General features: G+C 34.5%; 1 protein-coding gene across 6 annotated transcripts in view; it reads right to left on the bottom strand.

Moving 5' to 3' along the window:
• Positions 1 to 205: 205 nt before the first annotated feature.
• The window catches only part of TBC1D12 (TBC1 domain family member 12), a 124,819-nt gene continuing 100,478 nt past the window's right edge, over positions 206 to 24,546 (bottom strand). For all 6 annotated transcript variants that reach the window (XM_089897274.1, XM_089897273.1, XM_022569295.3 and 3 more), the window contains 10 exons: positions 20,273 to 20,355; positions 19,809 to 19,926; positions 18,488 to 18,594; positions 12,264 to 12,344; positions 9,559 to 9,647; positions 8,587 to 8,658; positions 5,631 to 5,759; positions 5,262 to 5,371; positions 2,866 to 3,124; positions 206 to 2,077 (listed from right to left, as the gene is read on the bottom strand). In XM_089897274.1, coding sequence (XP_089753400.1) covers positions 2,009 to 2,077; positions 2,866 to 3,124; positions 5,262 to 5,371; positions 5,631 to 5,759; positions 8,587 to 8,658; positions 9,559 to 9,647; positions 12,264 to 12,344; positions 18,488 to 18,594; positions 19,809 to 19,926; positions 20,273 to 20,297 — 1,059 coding nt within the window. In that variant the 5' untranslated portion in view covers positions 20,298 to 20,355 and the 3' untranslated portion in view covers positions 206 to 2,008. The remainder of the gene's footprint in view (positions 2,078 to 2,865; positions 3,125 to 5,261; positions 5,372 to 5,630; positions 5,760 to 8,586; positions 8,659 to 9,558; positions 9,648 to 12,263; positions 12,345 to 18,487; positions 18,595 to 19,808; positions 19,927 to 20,272; positions 20,356 to 24,546) is intronic.

Raw genomic sequence — 24,546 nt, 5'->3', positions numbered from 1 at the left:
TGAATAATGAGTAACTCCATACTGCATGTATAAGAGGTTCAAGGGAAAAGACAGTAAAAATATTTTAGCTGCCAGTACTGTCAGTCTCAAGAGGCTAAAGGCCCAGTGCATCCCAGGAAGAGAAATTTGGCAAAAAAGTTTATCCCCTTTTTATCTCCACATGTAGTTAAATATCCCCAAAATAATGAAGACTCATTTCAAGTAATTACTCTGCTTACGAGTTTTATTTACACAGTAACTGTTAATAGTGGTTTTTAATAAATTCCTTGTATTTACATTTTATATACACATTTATATTTGAAAGGTAAAGAAACTGTACAATAATAAAAATGAGAAAAAGAAATACAGTAACTTAGGTCCAACTCTGGAAACAAATACACAAAAGTAAGATTAAGTTTAGGCAGGGAGTATAACCTCAATGAGATTACTGCCAGGGGTTACATTCCCTCTATCAGGGCCACCAATACCAAGGAAGTAGTTACCAGAGTTAAAATGTCATTCTAAAACCTATTAAGACCCTGGGTACTCCCTCAATATTTTACTACACTACTAGTTTCCACTAAGCAAGCTCCTAGGAGAGGAGTTAACTTCTGAGGGTTCCATTAGTGGTCCCTAGGCTAGAATGACCCATGGGGTAAAAATACATAGGTACCGTCTGGTCCCATACTCCTAAAGAGGCAGGTGCTACACTAACAAGGTTCTCAGGCTTGTTAGTTTGAAGACTATATACCACTAACAGAAATAGTGTGCTTAAGTGTTGTTTCAAACAAAATTGCAACGTAAAAGCACACTATAAATCTAATTATTAACCAAATACCATTTTATATAGATATCACTCATGATAGTCAAGTGATTTATTTTAGGTTTAAGAATTAAACATATTATAATAAATTTAATGTCAATTTACTGACAATTAATCATTCCTTTATCCTAATATCATCAAAGTTACTCATTAGAAAAAAATTAATTTTACCTTTACTCTTATTTCCTTTGATTAGAAAATTATACACAGTGTTTTACAAGTCATGGACTTGGCTACATATTAAGATTTCCAATTTCAAACTGGAATTAACAGATTTTGTTTCTACAGTGAAAGAATTTTAACTAACAAATTTAAAGTCTTGCCAAGTAGCATTCTAATTAAGAACTCTCAAAATTCATGACTTTTTACTCTTAACCAGTGAAAAACCTCATTTATATTTATGGACTTACTCCCCCCAAAAAGCCTTCAGTGCATTAAAGTGCAAAGAAATTTCTTCTACCAGTCAGCTTTCTTAAATTACTAGATGAACAATTTCTTAGACTAGAAACAGAGAGGCTAAAATGCTCTGAGTGATAGGAATTCCTTGAGGAAATGAAACAATTTCCTTTCAAAAACAAATAGACATGGTACTGTGGAAAAACACCTACACAAATGCTAAACAATCTCCTACCAATATTTCTAGTTCCCAGATAACCTAAATTTGCCCCAACCTGTGAGTGAAGATAAACAACTTCAGTGACGTAAATAATTTACAATCAACGTTGCTTATTCTTGGTCTATAATGTCTTCAAATGTGTGGAACTGGAGAGAGTATCTGTACTAAGGTGTTTATTTCAAATAGTATTTTGGAAGTTAAAGTAGTATTTAACAATCCTGTTATGACCTCCAAAGTGCTAATTGTTATGCTCCTCCTTTATGCTAATTGTTAAAAAAGAAAAGATGTAAAAATTTGAACTGTCTCCAAAGGTGTTAAAAAAATTTATTGCATTAAACTGTTCACTCCAAATTATGGAGTATGAACTAGCCATTTAAACTTTTTTCTTTGTAAAATGGCTCTCCCTATAAAATACTTTTTTATTAATACTGTCAATAGGTACTCATTTACTTCAGCCATGGAATTCAAAATCAGCGGTTTTCCAAGTCTTGATTCTTCAACATTTTCTTCCATGCTGTTTACATAGGAAACAAAATACTTTTATCAAAAACATTTTTTTAGTATTGCAATTAGTCTGTTAATTTTGAAGATTAGCTTTTCAGAGCTGGACTATTATTCTTGTCTCCTTCTTTAATATCCTTCATCACAGATGCAAAGACCTGGAAATTATATAAAGTAAACATTAACCCTCAAAAAAACTACCATGCAGATTAAAGAGATTTTAAAAACTATAGTTTATTAACATGAAACAGCTTTAGTATACATAACTCTGTCCCCTGAAAGACTGCCATTCTCAAATCCTCTTGTTTGTTTCAATCCAATTTTATGACATATAGTTAGATTCCAGTTTTCATCACTTGCCAAATATTATAAAATTACTGTTAAGTAACAAAACATCCTCTGGACCAATATTCTTATATTTTCATTTTTATAAGCAATAAAACTTGAGAGCTTATAATGCCTACTGGCTATCATTCATGGAGCAAGTGTTAACACTATTTTTTATGTCATTTAACTTTCGACTGCCAATATATTTGTTTCCCTCCAATATATTTGCTTCCCTAATAAGTTTAAGCATCTAAAAAGTCAGGATCATACATTACATTCTTTTTATTGCAAACCCTTAGTACACATCAGGTATTTAAAACAACTGTTGTCTATCTGAAATACCAAGGTAATTATACAATTGCCCTGGCAAATACATGACTATTGTAGGCTGTACTTCACTAAACTCATAAAATATTACTGGACTTACATAAAAATAAAGCCATAAGTCTGGAGAGGTGAAAGCAGAGCAATTCGTTTTTTTTTTTTCAAAATCAAAAATTATTTTTGTAAGTTTTTAAAAAATTTAAGCACTAATATTTGAGAAATACATGACTTTTTGTTTTTACAAGAAATAAACTGTTTTTATACATCTATTACAAGTAGGAAAATGTCACTCTACCTGAGTCCATTTTTTGGTACTATTCTGCATCTGGATGGCTGCAATACAGGTGAACAGCTTTTCTGATGTGATATCTTCCGGCAATTTAGTTAGAAACTGTGCTATATGAATAAAGTCCATCTGTAGGAGAATATCTTCATATAGTCGGAGGATTCCTAATCCAGTCCTAAATAAAAATTCCTCCCCATCTCTGCAAAATACATCCCAGACTCGACAGGCCAGATCAAGTGGTAGTGATTTGCTATATAGTGTGAAGATCCTAAAATTAGGGGGAAAAAGTCATTGGAATTTTTCATTCATTTATTCATTCACTCATTAAGTATCTCTATATAAAAAGAACAGTGCTTAATTAGGGTGAAAAAGGCAAATAAGATATGGCTCCTTCGCTCAAAGAACGTGAGTAGCTGGAAATGAAGTAATAAATAACAAAAGTATGTGAATTTACAACCTTACGTCAAGATATGGCCTAATACAAACTAGAGTGGCAGAATAACCTCATGGTTAAGGGTATGGGCTCTAAAATCAGAATACCTGAGTTTGAATCTTAAGATTTGCAACTTACTGGTTGTGTTACCTTGAGTAAGATACTCATCCTTGCTGTGCCTCAGTTTCCTCATTAGTAAACAAAATAAAATTACCTAACTCTCAGAATTGTTTTGAAAATTAAAGGAGTTAATAAATATAAAGTATTTAGAATAGCGCCAGGCACATAAGAAATGCTCAATACAAGTTACTTCTTACTACTGTATGAGGAAACCAAGTACCATCTTTTAGTAACCTAAATACAAAACCATAAAGTCTGACTTTCTTCTTTTCTCTTTCCACAAACATCCACTGTTTTGTTTTCCCTTCACCAAACTTTACTTACTACTTCTTTTGGAGCATGTATACCCTCCAATAGAATCACCAAAATGGTTTTTCACATCCTTTCTGATAATGTTTGATCATGTAAGTCTTTATCTAGTGGTACTCTGGGGTAGCACTCTGGTTGAGGAAGTAGGGAGAGTAGGTGCTAGAGAACTTCTCTTGATGTTGCCTTGGCAAAGAAGGTACACATTTTTACATAGACTGTGTTTATCTGAGGTACTGCTGATGAAATGTGCGTGAACAAGGAAACTAAAGGCTCTCCCACTAAAAAATGAAAAAAATTCCTTTTAGCACCGCCACTCATTTATTCCTCTTTTTTCTTGCACCACTGATCCTGGGATTCATATGTTATAAGCTCAACAGAGGCAGTGAAACAAAAATCTGTGTCTACTTCTTAAGTTATAAACACATTTAACTGCATAACAAAAAACATACTCTTGGTAGTACAGAGAATACTAATTCACTGTTCAAAATGAGAAAGGGTACCAGTGCTGCCTAGGGAGTTTCTAGTATACAGTACTCACTCAGTATTAATTCCATCCTGCTCCCTTTATCAATTGTGATTCTGCTTTGCCTCATGTTCACAGTCCTTAAGAGGGACAGTTGAGGAGTTTTTATCCCCCTTCTTTTACAGATTTACATATTTGATCTTGGTCCCTTGGGTCCCATATTATAAAACCCTCTCCCCATGATCTTGGGTCCTACTCAACAGAATTCTAATGTTCCTAATGGGAATGGAAGAGAATACACTGAAAAATAACTTAGTTTTTTTTTAAAGCCTAAATAAAAGAAACCTCAAACAACTGGAAAGATACTTGATCAATGCCATTATTAATTTATCTTTCCATACTAAAACAATATCATTTATATGAAACCCACTGATGTTTAATGATTAGGATTTAAGGTTTAAATATTTCACATGTACTCCTAACAGTCTACCTTACGATCAACTGCTCCATCTCTTGGGCAAAGTTCACCCGCCCTCTCTATAATCGATTTTACTGCTCACCAGAGTCCTAGGCAAAATTTCCAAGTTAAAACAGAAGAGCTAGAATTGTAAAGTTGAAAAAAGACATTAGCACCTAAATAAGGCATCATTGCTCGGTCAGAAAGCTGGATAAGGCCTTGGAAAAAAGCAAAGCCCTCGATAAAGAAACACTATCATAACTATCATAAGCCCTTGGTGTTAAGAATATAAAAGGAACAGCAAGTAACTCTTTCTGAGAGCTTACTATGTACCAGGCACTGAATGAGATAATCCATGCAAAACACTCTCACTACAACTCAAGATATAGATATTATTATTCCCATTTTACAGTTAGGAAACTGAAACACAAACTGAGGGATTCTGATTTCAACCCAGAGTCCATGCTCTTACTCACATGCCCCTCCACAAAAATATGAGAGTTTCTCTACATGTAAGCGAAGAGCTTTTTACATGTATGGTACTGTGCATGAAATTTACTCTAGGCAAAAAGTTACACTTTGTTTCCTTTTAATAGTTATATTTTACATATGTTATGACTTACCAGTCTATCAAGTATATGTCTGGTGTAAGACTGTAAGATTTGAAATGAAGAAAGAGTTTGGAGAGATTTTCTTCAAAAAATACTTCAAACGTTGCAAAATATCTCAACATCTAAAGATAGAAATTTCAACAAAATTATTTAAGAGTACACTCTAGAAATAGAGAAAATAAATCCTTAATAGTAATTGAAAATCTGGCTTAACATCTCTGAGTCTTTTCATCAAGCATTCATAAAACTATAATAATTCAATGAAAAGCTTATTTTAGATCAGATTATCTTAGTCTTCTAATCACTGTTTTTCACTCTAAAAGGGCATTCAGACTATAGAAACTGTCAAAGAAAAACACAATTCATTCCAAATGTCCATACCATGCTGTGATCCACACGAAAAAAGGCTAACTGGCATGGCTTATTCAGGAGATTTGCAAATGCAATGAAGGCATCTGCCTCTTCCAAGTTCAGAATGAGAACTGCTGCTATGAAGGACATCCCTTGGACCTTCAAAGGGAAAAGAAATTAATCAAAATGTGCTTACAATAATAATTCTATACAGTTTATTTTATTGTATTCCTGAAAAATTACAAAGTGACATTACAAAGTAGAATTAACCAAGTTTTTAAATTTCTTTTTATTTTCCAACAAAGGTAAATATAGAGAACCATTAAAAATTATGAAATCTCCCTGAATTTTACTTTTCTTTCTTGCTCATGTGGTTTAAAATGTATTAGGGAAAATTTTGGAAAAAAGAAAAAAGTATCAGCTTTTACTTGCTACAAAAGTCTATCTCAGTATTCTACCTAGTTTTCATTTTCTCTCAGTTTGAAGTATTTCAGAGTATAAACTCACAAAATTTAATGAAAATTAGGTGACTGTCTCCATTGTTATAACACATCTGTCTGAGGTAGAAAGTGAAGAACTAGGAACAAAAGAGATCTATGAGAAGTGCTGCTGAAATTCCAAGAAAGAAGAGGCTGTGGGGGTTAGGATAGTGAGGCTGGATTCCCAGAAGAGCAGCTGGAAAAATGAGGAAAAACCATTCTAAGATGGAAAAGACACGTCAGCAGAGACAAAGAGGGCCAGCACAGTTGGAACAAACGATTTATAATGGGATTAATGGGAAAAATTAGAAAAAGTAGGATGCATTTACAAATTATGAAAGGTCTTCAGTAAAAGGCTAAGCTATACAGATGTTTGCTTGTGAGTTACGAGCAGCTATTGCACATTTTTTAGCAGATAAGTAATTGGGAACTGCTGTTGTAAAAATATTCATTCTTTCATTAAAAAAACAGTTTACAGAGCACTTCTGGTAGAGATTTGTATAACAGACTTACACAGAGAGACCAGGAGAACAAATAAAAGAGCAATACAGATTGGTGTCCTTGGTTATTTTAAATATAACTGGAATGTGAACCATTACCAAATTTTTACAATATATACTGAAGAAATTCCACAGATAAAACTGCTGTGTGATTTATTTATAGATTAAGTATGTATTATTCATTAATGCAGTTAAAAACCTATTTTATCAAACCACATCATGAAATATGTATTCCAATATAGTTTATACTACTCTTATCACATATTATAAAACAAGTCTGATTTGACTGACTGGCTTGCCAGTGAGGCTTGCCATCACCAATTAGGTTCTAAGGTGGTCATTTTACATAAATCCAATGAGCCAATAAATCTGTGTATTCTGTAGAGTATTAATGAAGAACTCGTTCATATATTTTTCTTTAAATGGATGATGACATATATAAACTCATTATAGTGTTAAAATTCTACTGGCTACACTTTTTAAAAGAAGTATGAGTTTTATTTTAAAATATCAATATTTAACAAGTGCTAAAAATTAAATCCTTTACAATTAAACTTATAATGAAAAAATTTAAATGAATGTCAACTTTAAAATGTGAAGGGGTTACATAATGTCTTTACAGTTCTATTACAGAACACATGAGCAAGAGGGATTCTTTGTTCAAATTTTACTTCCTTCATAAGGACATATCCTTTAATACTACAAGCTGTTCCATACCCAAACCTTCACTTCCCCTCAACCCGTGCCATACTTTTTCCATAGCACTTATCACCTTTTAATATAACATATGATTTACTTATTTGTTGTTATTTATTGTCTGTCTCCTCCTTCTAAATTATAAGCATCAAAAAGGGGGCTTCCCTGGTGGCGTGGTGGTTGAGAGTCCGCCTGCCGATGCAGGGGACACGGGTATGTGCCCTGGTCCGGGAAGATTCCACATGCCGCGGAACGGCTGGGCCCGTGAGCCATGGCCGCTGAGCCTGCGCATCCAGAGCCTGTGCTCCGCAACGGGAGAGGCCACAACACTGAGAGGCCCGCGTACCGCAAAAAAAAAAAAAAAAAAAGGGGAAGAATCTTTCTTTTGTTCACTAAGGTGAACAAAATGCCTAGAACAAAGCCTGGCATATAGCAATAAGCACACCATAAATATTTGTTAAGTGGATCAATAAACAAATATACAAATGAACATGCAACAAAACAGGATAAATTGTACCACACAGCCACCCTATTGTGAGATCTCTAAAATTCTATTTTAAGACAAAGGCAAGAAGATGAAGGTTTAATGATTTCTAGTTAAACATGACAAATTGAACATACAGTTTTCTTTGTTCCCTCCCAAATCCAACTAAAATAACAGTAAATAAAAAGATAAGTATTAACTTAGGAGGATGAAAAGAATGGAAAATAATATAAACAGTAGATAAAAGATGTCAACAGCATTTTAGAAATTTTAATTTAACTAAATGGAGAATGTTGAAACTAAAATATGTGCAGGGGAGGAAGCCAATAAGCAGCAAGCCAAGTCAGCCAACAAAATCTGGAAAGCTCAGGAAGTGAAGTTATCAGGTCCCTCTAAAATTGAAAGGTAGGGCTAAAACTAGGATTGGTTGAAAATCTGTGAAAGGAGCAAATCCCCTCCTCTATCCTGTATGGACAGGTATCCATCTACCTTTCCCTCAACCCAGCAGAACATAAGAGGTTTACCTCTGAAGGGACAGTCAGGAAAAGGAGAGTTAGGGAGAAGGGGAGAAGGCACCACAGCAGGGACAATAAATAAAAGTTTACAAATTGAATGGTAAAATCCCCAGCTGCTCTCCGAGAAAGCTGGCTATCAGTCTCATAAGCCTCTGGTAGGAGATGGGACGATTCCTCTCCGCGTAAGTTAATATGACCAAGAAAAAAAAACATAAAGATACAGACATTTGGGAGCTAATACAACATAAGATATTATGAGATAAGAGAGATAAAATGTTTATATTCAAAAAGCAGACTGAAACAAATACTTACATAACCAACATCAGGTCTGTAACATGTATATGCCCCTAATATACTATGTAAGACATCATGATATGGGCCACCCTTAGAGGAGAGAAAAATGAAATGTCAAGCTATACAAATAACTGTCTCTAAGTTAATTCTCAAAAAACATGTTAATAAACTTTACATTTCCTAAATGACTAGTTTTAGTCAGTATACTTTATCACTCCGCAAAGATGTTTTCTAAAGTATGAATAAAAAATATTTAATTATGGAAAACCAAAAAAGCCACATAAACTCACTTGATGGATGGATACAAGCTTTGTAGTTTGTGTGCAATTTTAAAGATGTCTAAATTTGGTACAATAAAATTATAATGAAAATAGATTCTTTCATTTGCTATAATACAGTTTCAGCAAGAGAAAACCATCAAGCTACACGAAATTAAGTTTATTAATAATTTTAATCTTAATGGTAAAATTTTTAATCTCATTTTATCAATATAAAGATAGAAGAATTCCATGAATAAAGACTTGAGTCATATAGACATATAAAATGTAATCATTTCTCTCCCCATAAAATATAAACAACTTCATAACAGCCTCTGCACAAAAAATAAACTGTTTCTTCCTATTTCAATAGTATTATAATTATGAAAAATTTTAAAGTTTTGGAACAAACTTCTTTATATTTTAACAATATACTAGGCAAAAATGGTAAAATTTAAATATTTTACAGAATAGAAAGTGAAGCAAAGAAATTAACTTCAGTGAAAACTCATCAAGTACCTTTATGTGCTATGTCAACTGCAATGCATTCAAACAGTGGAATAAAATAACAGAAATGCCTTTACTCTTTTCCTACTAGTTTTACATTTTTTATATAAAGGTCTACAATTTTTACAGTTTTGCCTTTTAAAAAATAAGAGCTATGCATTTAGAGAATTTGTTCCCTTGGATTAAAAAAAAAATTAGTTGTTACAGGCTGGTTAGAAACCCTTACCTTCTGAAAGATGTAGAGAGATGGGAATGTACGGGATATGTCCAACTTAATTAATTCCAGACTGGCCTCCCGATCAGCAACAGATACACCTGCATTTGCCAGTTAGATAAAACTGAAATGATTACTTGACTATACCAAGTTCAATCTTACCAACACAGAATGATCACACAGCATATATGTTACTTAAGGAAAGTTATAAGCTGAATAATTAAGAAATTTAAAGAAATGCCATATAGCTTTTACTGGAACTTAGAGCCTCTAATATGAAGAAAGTATCTATACACTTATCAGAAAGTTTTATGGTGCAAGATTTCTGCTTCTGGGTTTCATAGAAGGTAGGGGAAGGCTACTGCTGCCACAATAACAACTAGGAAAAAGAATGAATTTCAAATACCACTTGTTTTAAAAAAGGCATAAGAGGGAATTCCTGGGCAGTCCAGTGGTTAGGACTCCATGTTCTCACTGCTGAGGGCCAGGAAAGCGGTCTAAAGGATTTAAATCCCAGAAAGAGAAGAGCCTTCCCTTTCCTAGGTGAGTGGATACCAGTGGCCATTTTTCTTTCTAGGGGCATCTGCCAAGCCTCAGAATGGGCTCAGGATTGAGCCTCCATAGACAAAGGTACTCTGCTTAGGGAAAGAGAAACCAGAAGAGCTTTTCATGGCCACATAAGACTGATGTGACAGGAAGGATCTGGAGGAGCCTGAACGTATATCTGGTTTTACCCTGTGGGACTCCTGCTGAGTGCTAGTGTAGTGCAGAAGGCCAGGCTGGAAAGACATAATGAAATGACTCATAAGCACATGGCCCTTGGGAGAATGTCTCACTGAAGAGGGGAGCCTGTAGTCAAAATAGGACAGTTCGTCCTATCAACAAATTTGAAACCCAAGATTAACTAAGTCTATCTAAAGCTGTAATCTTGCCCAACCTAGCTCAGTTACTGACTGAATTGAGGCGATAACCCAATGGCCTAACAGAAAAGAGCATAATTCCTCTGAGGGGAAACACCAGCTTCAATTTATACCTTTTTTATTTATAATAACATACAATTTAAACTTTTAAGATATGCAAAGAATCAGGAAAATATGACGTATAATCAAGGGAAAAACCAGCCAATAGAAGCAGACCTGCAGATGATCCAGGAATGGAATTAAACAAGGATATTAACTGCTATAAATATGTTAAAGAAAATAGAGAAAATGAGTGAGGGCATGTGTGGGATGGAAAGATAATTTCCACAGAAAAATAGAATCTATAAAAAGAACCAGGTAGACATTCTAGAATTATAAAGTGTAATTTCTGAAATTAAAGATATATATTGGATAAATAGGATATATTTAATAGACTGGATATAAAAGAAGAGAGGATTCATGAACTTGATTACAAAAATCATCTAAACTGAAGCACAGAAAGAAAAAGAATTTTAATAAATAGTATAAGAGACTTATGGGACACTGTTAAATGGTCTAACATACATGTAATTGAAGTCCTAGAAGGAGAGGAAAGATGAGGCAGAAGTAATATTTGAAAAGATAATGGCCAAAAAAGTTTAATGACAACTACAAATTATAAACACACAGGAAATAAGAAATCAGTAATTTAAACAGAACAGTTTTTCTGATTGAAACAATTCTTCATTTACATTTGATTTCTACTAAAATACAACTTTTACCATTTATTAATCATGACAAAATGTCTCTGAAGTAAATGCTCATAATTTTAATTCCTACGCTTCCCAATATTTCATAAAAGTGAGTTTAAAACTGAGGCTGAGGCCCTGCCAATTAAAACTTCTTACATCTTCTTTCTTGAACTTTTAGTTTCCCACAAATAGCTGACATAGCTAACAGGTCTTGGGATGATACTTACATGAACCTTTCTGCCAATCAAATCTTCTTTCTAACCTTGTTTAGTCAATTTTCCCCACCATACTGTTCACTTTTCTAAATTAGAAAAAAGAGTATTCAAGGAATTTAACAGAGTTGTTTACATACTCATAGAAAACCACTATGAGATATGCACCATTTCTCTGCCCTAAACCATGCTCATTTTTAGAGTTTTACTTATAGGGAAGAGAAAAATTTGCCTTCTATGAAGTAGAAAGAAAAGTGACTGGCAGATAAACAGCTCCCCGTTATTCAAGGACAAGAAATATTTAAATAAATTTACCTAAATTTAATAAACTATGATGACAGGAAAAAAAAGTGTTCCTGTTTTCGCCAAAATGATTAGGAAAAAAACCTGATGAGAGTGGAGGGAAAGATGAAGTCTATGCGTGAATTAAATGAACAAAGGTTAAGGCACAATAAGAATTATAAATAATACATTAGGGAGTGAATGAAAGTCAGTGAGAGTCAGGGGAGACAACAGGTCACAAGCGAGGTGTGCAGATCATCTATCTTTAAGTTAAGAGTTGGCCTAAAAATACTGTATCCCATTAGTCTTACTGTTGTGATTAAATCCTGGACTCTGGGGTTCAACAACCTGGGTTTACATTACAGCTTCACTGTTCCCAAGTTAAACACTCTGAGCCTCAGTTTCCTCTTATATCATTCAGTATAATACCATCTACTTAAAGGGTTATAACATTAAAGGAGATAATGTATGTGAAGAATTACTAGTTCCTGATACACTGTAAAAATCACACTAGTATCTCAGCAACTGGATTTTGAGAAATTTTTATTAACCACAACAAAAAAAAATCACACCTTCTACATCATTCTCTGAATTTGTTTCACTGAAGCTTTTCCACCGTTCCTTTGCTCTTGAGAGGAAGATTTCATAAAGTTCTGGGGGAAAAAAAGAACAAAAATTCATAAATAATAGGAAAAAAATTTCTCATATTTTCTATTTTTACTCTTACTTAAAAATAAAGAGAAAAAAATCCTATTATAAGGTCAGATTTTTCTTATGTAGCCGGCATCAAAAATGTGGCAAATTGAAGTACTTGATTCTACCAAAACTATTCATTACTCAACCAGAAAGATAGCAAAGAAAATACTGCAGAGTGGTCATCCAAATAGCTACAATATAGAATGAATGTTAAGAGGCAGGAAGAGATGCTTCTGCTGAAGAAGTATCACTGTAGAATAGCAGAGACATGATTTTCTTGGAGTCAGTCAGATCTAGATTCAAATTCCAGCTCTGTCACTTACTACCTGTGGGACTTCAAGAAAGGTGCTTGATCACTCTGGAACTTGGCTTTCTTCATCTGTAAACCGGAGAAAACCACCACCTACTCATGGGGTTACTGATGCTTAAATAAGATAATTTACATACACCTCCTGACACCTTATAGACCCTCAATAAAAGCAAATGCTACTTCTTGCTTTCCTTCTCTCTTGAAACTGGTTTCTCCATTATGATATTGCTATCTAAGGCTACCTAAGCTATCCAAAGCTACCAAACTTCACAAATTTCTCCAGAAGGCCTACATACAAAAATCTCAACCCTTATCTTTTTACTTTAATTGCCAAATCACTTTTTGAGACTACCACTCTGTGCTTCCATATACAGCATCTCATTAAAACTTCAAGAATAAAAGAAATTGAAAAATTTTCTCAATTCTCAAATTTTAATTGTCTCTACTTTCTATTATAGATATTTAAAAATACAAAAAAATAGTAAGTTTCCATGACAAAACAGCAAAAAGTACTTCTTGCCCAAATACCAACGTTTATATATTGCCCAAAATACCAAGAACATTTTTTACTTCAATTAATCTTTTTTTAAAAATGTATTTAGGGAATTCCCTGGTGGTCCGTTGGTTAGAACTTGGCGCTTTCACTGCTGAGGGTGTGGGTTCGATCCCTTGTTGGGGAACTAAGATACCACAAGCTGCAGAGCACGGCCAAAAATTTTTTTTAAATTAAAATATAAAACTAAAAAATGTATTTGTTTTTAAAGGTAATATATGAATGTGATTTTCTAAAATATTCAAACAGTACAAAACAGTATAGAGTGAAAAATAAATTTCCTTCCCTCCAATGCACTTTCTGCTTACCAAATCTCTAAAGATAAAAATATGCAAACACAAGCATATACATATATATTTTCCTTTGAAATAAAGTGGCAACATATCACATGCATTGATTTGCATCTTGCTTTATCACACTGGAAGTTGGTCCACATTAGTAGAATAAATCTACTTTAGGTTTGTGGGTTTTTTTTTAACAACTGCACAGTATCCCAATGTATGACTGTACCATATTAAGTATACATAATACTGGGTTGGCCAAAAAGTGCCTTTGGTTTTTAAGTAAAAATAAAAGACACATTTTTCATTTTCATCAAGAACTCTATTGAACAATGTATTCACCCTTTTGTTCCACTACCTTTTGCCATTTTTCAGGCAACTTCATAATTCCATCTTCCCAAAACTTTTTATCTTTTTGAGCAAAGAACTGTTCCAGGTGCCTTTAACAGTCTTCCAGGGAATTGAAATTTTTTCCATTAAGAGAATTTTGTAAAGACCTAAATGGAAATCCGAAGGTACAATGTCTGGTGAATATGGAAGATGAATCAGAACTTCCCAGCCAAGCTGTAACAGTTTTTGCCTGGTCATCAAAGAAACATGCGGTCTTCCGTTAGCCTGATAGAAGACTATGCGTTTTCTGTTGACTAATTCTGGATGCTTTTTGTTGAGTACCACTTTCACTTGGTCTAACTGGGAGCAGTACTTGCTGGAGTTAATCATTTCGTTTTCCAGAAGAAGCACATAATGGAGGACTCCCTTCCAATCCCACCATATACACAACGTCACCTTCTTTGGATGAAGACCGGCCTTTGGTGTGGTTGGTGATAGTTTGTTTCACTTGCCCCATGATCTCTTCTGTTCTACATTATTGTATGGTATCCACTTTTCATCGCCTGTCACAATTTGTTTTAAAGGGAACTTTATTATGTATGTATGTATGTATGTATGTATGTATGTATGGCTGGGTCTTCGTTGCTGTGTGGGCTTTCTTTAGTTGTGGAGAGTGGGGGCTACTCTTCGTTGCGGTGCACGGGCTTCTCATTGCAGTGGCTTCTCTTGTTGCAGAGCATGGGCTTTAGTAGTTGTAGCTCGCAGGCTCTAGGGCGCAGGCTCAGTAGTTGTGGTGTACGGGCTTAGTTGCTCTGCAGCCTGTGGGATCTACCCGGACCAGGGCACGAACTTGTGTCCCATGCATTGGCAGGTGGATTCTTAACCACTGTGCCACCAGGGAAGCCCCACAATTTGTTTTAAAAACATAACATTTTCATTACGTTTCAGTAGAGAATCGCATGTGGAAATATGGTCAAGGTTTTTTTTTTTTTAGCTTAACGTATGTGGAAACCAAACATCAAAGTGATTCACATAACCAAACTGGTGCAAATGATTTTCAACGCTTGATTTGGATTTTTTGAGTATGTTGGCTATCTTCCTCGTGGTATAACATTCAATTGTTCTCAATTAATGTCTCAATTTGATCGTTATCAACTTCAACTGGTCTACCTGACCGTGGAGCATCGTCCAGTGAGAAATCTCCAGCATGAAACTTCACAAACCACTTTTGACACGTTCGATCAATCAAAGCGCCTTCTCCATACACTGCACACATCTTTTTTTGCCATTTCAGCTGCATTTTTACCTTTCTTGAAATAATAAAGCATAATATGCCGAAAATGTTGGGATTTTTCTTCCATCTTCAATATTAAAATGGCTACACAAAAATTCACCAATTTTGATGTCTTTTTTAAAATTCACGCTGATATGACAGCTGTCACATACAATCTAACAAAAGTGTTTTGAATGAAGTTAAAGACAACTAAGTGCTATGAGCCATCTTACAGATAAAAACAAAAGAATCTTTTGGCCAACCCAATATATATACTAACAAGAAACAGATCATTATAAAATTGCTGACTTTTACATTTCAAATAGACTATTACTATTCTGACCCTTTCTCCCTTCTGTTCACTTCTTGTTACTACTCATGGTTTGGAAAGAAGAACTTTAAAAAGAACAAAAAACTTAAAATTTCTATTATTTGTGCCCATCTCCATCAATGTTTTGATATAAGATGTAGATATAATCTTAAAATTTAGATATATAATTTTTTTGCAGTTCTTAGACTGAGGTTTGCACTTTTTCATTTCAAACTGATTCCAAGCTAGGAATTCCAGTTTCACTGTTCTACTCAAACTTCAAAACTGTCTTGGGAAAAAAAGGCTCATGAAATAAATACATCACTTTTGGAAGTCACAAAATTGATCCAATAATAAAAATGTAGCAATGCATTTCCAAACATCAAAGGATATCTCTTCACGGAAGAGTTACAGTGCTCATCTATAATAAGATAACCTGCATCTCAGTTCAATTTCATGCTTGACTGGGCATGTCACACATCTTATTCTGTATGTACAAATGTAGAGCTTGAAGCAGACTAAAGAAGTATCTTGGATTTGAGCAGAGAATACTTTGAGATCAGTGTATGTTTCATTTTCTTGTTTTCTGACAGTAAATGATGCTGTATGCATTCTCAGTAAATTTCACTTTCACTATAATTTGATATTCATCATCACAAATCACTGTTAGAACACTGCTTTGAGACAGCTAATTATCTTATCCTCATTTACAGATGAAGAAAACTAAGACCTCTAGATGTTAAGTAATTTGCCCAAGGTCACAAGCCTAATACAGAGTGGAACCAAGATTTGAACCACATTTGACTGACTTTAGAACCCCTATTCTTAGTTACTATTCTCTAATGGTTATAAATTTCATGATTAAGACAAATACAACAGGAAAAGAGTCAAACTATTAGAGCCCCTAAAGTAAACAAAGTTATAAAACTAAATTTACTTCCGCTGAAATTTAGCTTTCTTCCCACCACTAATGAAAAAGAAGAGAATGAGTACCCATTTCACTCCTGAATACATAACTGTTTAGTAGAGAGAAGCTAAAATGACTGAAAATAAATGACCCAGTTATTTTACAAACCTTACAAATTTCAAGCTTAAAAAATAACTTTCTGATTAGAGAATCACAAAAGATTAATACCAACTTAACCAATGTTTTAATGTCTAAGTTGTCAGGATACTTAAAAGTGTAAAGCCAAAGTTCTCAAAAAAAAAAAAAAACTGCAAACAAAACTTCAAATAGCCACCAATACTTCTTCATCTCACCTATATGCAAAACTGATTCCTAAAACTTTAACCAATACAATACCTTTTTTAGGCTTAATTTAAAACTCAATTCTTGCCCTAAATTCTAATTTTTTTAAAAAATTCTAATTTTTTAATTAAAGAACATGTCAAGTTAAAATGACATGTTCACTATAGGATTTTTGTGAAAATCAATTTTATAAACTATACATGATCATGCTATTCAAAGTTGGCATCACTTTTAAGACTAAAGATAAACATTTAGATTTTTGTTATAAATTCTGTACAACTATATATAATGCTGATTGCTGTAATGAATATCCTTGTAGAAAAGCTTTTGAAACCAGTCCTGATTATTTATTTACTTAAAGTGTTAGAACTGGAATAAATCCATCAAAGGTTACATTTTTTGATGCTTTTGGTAAATATTTCTAAATTATTTTCAGTCATCCTCCATGTGGGTAATTTTCATTAATTTTAATCACTTTTGAGGAGTAAAAAAAGACAGGTACCTTGATGTTGTTTTTTTTGTTTTTTGTTTTTATTTTTTGGCTGCACTGCATGCATGTGGGATTTTAGTTCCCCGACCAGGGATTGAACCTGCACCCCATACACTGGAACCTTGGAGCCTTAATCACTGGACCGAAGTCCTCATGTTGTTTTCACATATATGTCTTTGATTTAGCAATCACTAGGAAAATGGTTAAATAAATTATACTATAGCCAAACCGTGGAATACAGTGCAGCTACAGTACATATAAGTGCCCCTTTTATGCACTGATATCGAGGGATGTTCAGATGGTTTGTGGGAAAAAATAAAAGGAAGAAAAAGAGAAGGCTTAAAAATTATCATATGTAGATGTACACTTTTTTATGTGCATAGAAAAAAGACCTGGAAGAACATACACCAAATTGCTAAATGGAACCTAGAGTAGGATCAAGAGCAGAATTTTGGGTGGAAGAGGGGGACGAAACATGCAGTTTGTACTTTACTACTGCTTGGCTGTTTTTCAATAAATATGTAAATAAAAAATTTTAAGTAACAATGTATTATTTACATTATTATATTAGAGTCCCTAAGTCTTTCTGTGGTACCTTTATCTGACATTATCATTATCACTCAGACCATTTAGTATCTTTTATTACTAATTATTTTACCCTACTGATAATATCCTTATTGTATGTAATTTTTTTTAGTTCATCAAAACTACACTACATTCTACTCCTATCTACATTTTACTCCTATGCGTAAAGGTTTTAAGAAACTTAAGAAAATAAAAACAATGAGAATCTTACTTCTTTTTGTTTTTTAAACTTTAAAATTTTTAAATAAAAAAATTCAAAATGACTGGTTTGGGTAAAAAGATAGGAAAAGAAATTTCTAGCTTTCCCTCAATATTTATGGTTTTTAAAAAAGAGGAAACTTTTCCACAACTATTTTATTTTTCCTTGTATATGTTTATTCACCTATTGTTACCTAGACCCAGAAGTTTGTTTTTTTTTTTGACCCAGAAGTTTTTGAAGTTACCCACAGTTAAGATATTTAGATGTCAAGATTATTATTGATGGTTGTAAACTAAAGGAAAGCCCACAAACCTTATTTATATAATATGAAATATAGTAACTTACTTATTAAATCTTACCAGGTTTTAGAAGGGGGTAGGGAATGAAGCATGCTCTTAAAATGACACATATGGTATATGGCCATATATGGCCTTTTCAAATGACCAATCTACTAATCTGCTTTGGAACGCTGAAGATGGCTGTTTGCATGTGTGGGAGTAACTGAATATAGAATACAAACCAGGAGTGATATTTAGTTCATTTCCTACAGCTAGACTCCAAACTTTCCCACGGACACTAGGGGGCAATCCCTGCCACCACAATTCTCGAACTCTTCTTGTACTACGCCTAGAATTAAAGGGGGAGAAAAAAGGAGAAAGTTACTTTTTATACCAAAAACACTAGTTGCATGATGGTTTATCTAGTCTATGACCAAGTGACTACAGAACACAGAGAGTTAAGTATGTGATGCACTCTTTTCTTGGGTTCATGTATGTAGGCAAAAAAAGCCAAAAAATATATAGTAATATAAAGGGAACTGCCTTCTACAACTGCCACTTATACTAAGGATACAATGAGAGAATCAGAAATATGGGGACAATTATGAAAAAAGAAGGTAAAAGGAACATAAAAACGCATTGCCAATTCAGTACCAAAAACAAAATCACAACATATTTACTATGGGTAAAGCCCTAGTCTTTGAGAGGCAGCACAGTCTACTGAAAGAAGTGTGCGCTTTAAAATCAGATAGACTTGAGTTCAAATCTGGTTAACCATTAATTGTACAACCCTGGGCAAATCACTTAACCTCTCTGACTTTGAGCTTCCCTATAAGATAAATGGGAGTAAAGGTTATAAGAATCAAATGTGATTACTTGTATAAAGAGCCTAATATAGTATCTGTCACACTGTGACAATATTCAACAAATTCCCAATGCACATCCTACACTAGGCATTGCAGAAGACATCTCCTACCGTCCAGTCTAGAGGAAAAATAAGGTATGTGTAAAAATACTGTCAAAAAATAAAAGGCAAAGTAAGGCAAGAAGTGTATTAGTCTCCAAGTATAATGAGACATCACAGAAGGGAAAGATCATATATATCTTACTATCTTGATTATGAGAGAAGCATATTAGAAGCCACTTTAATAGTTAACATTTAATAAATGCATATTACAATGAAGGTACACATTTAACATTTTCTTTGCCAAAAAACCTGCTATTACATCAATAGTGCATCTTGCAATAGATGGTATGTTAGAATTAAGAAAATATGGTAACTGAGGAAATTAGAAGTTTCATGGATCAACTAACATTTCAGATGGGACTCAAATGATAGGTAAAATTCTGACAGGCACAGAGGGTGGTCAGTAAGGGAAGTAGGCATTAGAGACAGGGATTTACAAAAGCAAAGCACAGAGATAAGCATGAAAGTTTTCAAACATTGGTTAATAGTATAATTTAGCTAAAACATAAGATACATGCTGGAAGTCATAAAAATACAAAATTGGAAACGAGACCTTTGGAGACAGACTGAAATTCAGGAAAAGTCTGCTTACTTACATTACTTCCCAATTGGGTAGTATTTCATTGATCCAAATTACCATTGCACTTGCAATGTTTTCTTCCTGTTTAAATCGTTCTTTCATTATTTTTTTTCTTTTATGTGCTTCTTTAATTTCTGTTTTAAACAAGTAAAAATTATTTCAGGAATAGATTCATGAATAATATCTTCATTTATAAATTAAGATACTAGTAGTCCCAGGTTTATGACACAATTACAGAGTCTCTCATAGATAGTCTGCTGCCTTTCTCCTCATAATAGTTTTGTAAAAGTACTTATAGAAAAACTGTGATTCTAGAATGACATTTTATTTCTCTTTAAGAACAAATTTAGTTAGAAAAATAAGAAATCAGCATCATCTTAAAGACAGGCTTGGTCAATTTCACCACGTTCCATCCTACTGAAATTCATTTCCTTTTGATACCAATAAATTAAATATACCAATTAGAGTTAAATTTTATACCTCGTTTTTTAGCCTCAGCCACCATCTCATCATATTCTTGTCGGTGACGTAAAGCTTCTTCCACAGATTTGGCAGGAAGATTTCTGAGGAAAAACAAATTTTACGTCAACTTTTAAAAGACTAACTTAAGTTTATTGACTTCTTTTCTTTTTATAGCTGGATACAAAGAATTTCTAACCCAACCTTCACATTTCATACATTAAGAAAGTATAAAGGGCTTCCCTGGTGGCACAGTGGTTGAGAGTCCGCCTGCTGATGCAGGGGACACGGGTTCGTGCCCCGGTCCGGGAAGATCCCACATGCCGCGGAGAGGCTGGGCCCGTGAGCCATGGCCACTGAGCCTGCGCGTCCGGAGCCTGTGCTCCGCAACAGGAGAGGCCACAACAGTGAGAGGCCCAAGTACCGCAAAAAAAAAAAAAAAAAAAGAAAGTATAAGGTTGAAAAGAACTCTGCATCTTAGAAAAGAATCAGAATCCAGGTTGCTCATATTTGTTATACATTTGTGTGTATATAAATTTATATATCATATATATTTGTTTATATATCATTTAAACATGTCCAATTTTAGCCAATAATCCTAGGTTATTTGTTAAACCCACTTACTATAGTTTTTTTTTTTTAGTCAACTTTTTTTTTTTTTTAATATTTATTTATTTATTTGGCTGGGTCAGGTCTTAGTTGCAGCCTGAGGGATCTATTTCCCTGACCAGGGATCGAACCCAGGCCCCCTGCATTGGGAGTGTGGAGTCTTAACCACTGGACCACCAGGGAAATCCCTAGTCAACTTTTTTGAGGTATAATTTCACACAACAAAACGGACAAACATGTTTTAAGAGTACTGTTTGTTGAGTTTTGACAAATTTATATACCTGTGCAAACAACAGACCAATCAAGATATAGAATGTTCCTATCATTCCAGAAAGTTTCTTTCTGACCCCTTTACACTTAATACTTACCTACCTCCTACCTTAAGCAATCACATATCTGATTTCTATCAATACAGATTAGTCACTTGCCTTTAAAGAATTTTGTATAGATTCTTTTGTGCCTGGCTTCTTTTGCTCAGCATACATATATATATATATAGTTTTACGTTTTTATTGGAGTATAATTGCTTTACAATGGTATGTTAGTTTCTGCTTTATAACAAAGCGAATCAGTTATACATATACATATATCCCCATATCTCTTCCCTCTTGCGTCTCCCTCCCTCCCACCCTCCTTACCCCACCCTTCTAGCTGGTCACAAAGCTCGGAGTTGATCTCCCTGTGCTATGCGACTGCTTCCCAATAGCTATCTATTTTACATTTGGTAGTGTATATATGTCCATATATACACTCTACCACTCTCTCACTTTGTCTTTGTCCCAGCTTACCCTTCCCCCTCCCCGTGTCCTTAAGTCCATTCTCTAGTAGGTCTGCGTCTTTATTCCTGTCTTGCCCCTAGGTTCTTCATGCCTTTTTTTTTTTTTCAGATTCCATATATGTGTTAGCATATGGTATTTGTTTTTCTCTTTCTAACTTACTTCACTCTGTATGACAGACTCTAGGTCCATCCACCTCAGTACAAATAACTCAATTTCGTTTCTTTTTATGGCTCAGCATATTTTTGATATTCATCCACGCTGTTCTGTGTATTAGTAATGTATTCCTTTTAATTGGTGAATAATGTTCCATTTATCTATGTGGATGGACATTTAGATTGTTTCCAGTTAGGTGCTACTATGAATAAAAACTACTATAAATATTCATTTCAAGTGTGGCTATCTGCATTCATTTCTCTTGGTAAATACCTAAGAGCAGAATTCCTAGATCATAATGTAAGTGCAGGTATATTTTTATAACAAAAAATGCTTTCCACTTTACTAGAGATTTAAGATACCATTCTGAATAAAAATTTGATAATCGGTTACTTGCATACACCATATTTTGGTTTATAAACTAAATCACAGAGGCAGTGATTTAGATACATGACTATGCAAGAAGAAACACATTTGAATATTACCATATCCAAATATGTCATAATAAGGTCCAGTTTTTGGAATTAGATTTTTAAATTATTTTCAACAGGCTAGGTGGAAAAGGTATGTGACAAACTTTCAAATTATACATTCTACTTCTTCTCTTCTGGAGTTAGATTCCTCAGGTATGTTGTAGCAGGGAGGAATAAAGGTTAAGATTTCTGTTTCAGGCCATAATGGAATAAGAGAGATCAGGTTTATCCTCTTGTCTTAATTAATTAGAAAAATGAGTTAAATATATTAAACAACAGTTTTTAAGATAATTGGACAACAGGCAGCACAAGACAGTGGTCCTTATGAGAAAGGAAATAAACAAGGAAACCCTGCAAATGCCTGACCTAACAGCCTGTTTCCAGGTCTCAGTGGTAGGAGAGAGTGCCAAAACAGAGCCCACCAGTCTTGCTGAGTTGAGGAAATAGAGTTTGAAGTTGGGGAGTTCAGAACAGCCAGAATTTGCATAACAGAGTAACAGAGAGAAGGGAGCTGCAGAGGCTTCGCCTGAACACTTCCCTACGCACGCGTGTAATTAAACTATGGTGGCCAGGGAAAGAAACACAAGAAATAGGCAGAACAATCTCAAAATCAACTGGACTGACCCGTCAAAGTAGAAAGACCTCCTAATAGACAGGGTATCAGATAGAGTCCTTAGGGTATTGCCTCAATAGTGAGGATAAATTAGCCCTACACTAAAGACTGTTCTGGAAGCACCCTAACAATGCTTATATCAAAAGGATCAAACCAATTCCAAGTAACTTAATTGCATACCAAACCAAAAAAATATTTAAAGGAATAAAAGAAAGTCCAATATCCAACCATGTAAAAATACAATAGCTGGTATCCAATAAAAATTACCAGGGATGCAAAGAAACAGGAAAATACAAACCATAATGAGAAAAAAAATCAATCAGCAGAAATGTCAGAGAACAGGATTATAAATCAAGGACGATAAAACTGCTGCTATAAATATACTCAAGAAGGTAGAAGAAAGCAGGAGCATGATAAGAGAAACTCAAGATCCAAATCAAATGTCTACAGATGAAAATTTCTAAAATGATAAATTCCAAAGATGGGACTGACAGCAAATTACATACTGCAGAAGAAAAAAATATAAGTGAACTGTAAGATATAATAATATAAAACTATACAAAATGAAATAGAGAGAAAGAATACCCCCCCAAAACCACAAATGAGCTATGGGACATGGAAAAATATCAAGTAACATGTTTAATGGACATCTCAGAAGAAAGGAGGGAGGGCAGAACAAAAAACTGTTGAAGAAACGAAGGCTAAAATTTTTCCAAAATCAATACAAAACTATAAATGCACAGACACATTAAGCTCAATGAACCCCAAACAGATGGAACATGAGAAAACCATACCAAAGCAACCGTAATCTAATTTATGAAAATCACATAAAGGAAAGTCTTAAAAGCATTCAGAAAGTAAAAGAATTCACTGAAGGCTGAAGAAGTCAACATAGACATGAAAGAAAGGAAAAAGCCTTACTCTTAAAGGATTATGTAGGTGAGGGACCTCCCTGGTGGTCCAGTGGTAAAGAATCCACCTTCCAGGAACTTCCCTGGTGGCGCAGTGGTTAAGAATCTGCCTGCCAACGCAGGGGACACGGGTTCGATCCCTGGTCTGGGAAGATCCCACAGGCCGCGGAGCAACTAAGCCTGTGTGCCACAACTATTCAAGCTCCCGCGCCTAGAGCCCATACTCCACAACAAGAGAAGCCACTGCAATGAGAAACCCGCACACCACAATGAAGAGCAGCCCCGGCTTGCCTCAACTAGAGAAAGCTGGCACGCAGCAACAAAGACCCGATGCAGCCAAAAAAAAAAAAAAAAAAAAAAAAAATATATATATATATATATATATATAAAAAGAATCCACCTTCCAATGCAGGGGATACAGGTTCGATCCCTAGTCAGGGAATTAAGATTCCACATGCCGCAGGGCAAGTAAGCCCGTGCACCACAACTAAAGAGCCCACGCACTGCAACTACCAAGCCCGTGCTCTCTGGAGCTTGCATGCCACAATGAAGAACCTGCGTGCTGCAACAAAAGATCACACGTGCCGCAAGTAAGACCTGATGTAACTAAATAAATAAATAAATATTTTTAAAAAGAATATATTCTTAATAACAGTAAACCAACTGGTTGACAGTCAGTAGTTGCATGGCAGAAAAGGCAAAAAGGACAGGGCTTCCCTGGTGGCGCAGTGGTTGAGAGTCCGCTGCCGATGCAGGG

The sequence above is a fragment of the Delphinapterus leucas genome, chromosome 16 (genome assembly GCF_059928025.1).
Source record: "Delphinapterus leucas isolate spDelLeu-1000000601 "Yukka" chromosome 16, BTC_Dleu_Yukka2, whole genome shotgun sequence".
Lineage (NCBI taxonomy): Eukaryota > Metazoa > Chordata > Mammalia > Artiodactyla > Monodontidae > Delphinapterus > Delphinapterus leucas.
This window is presented reverse-complemented; position numbering and strand designations above follow the sequence as displayed.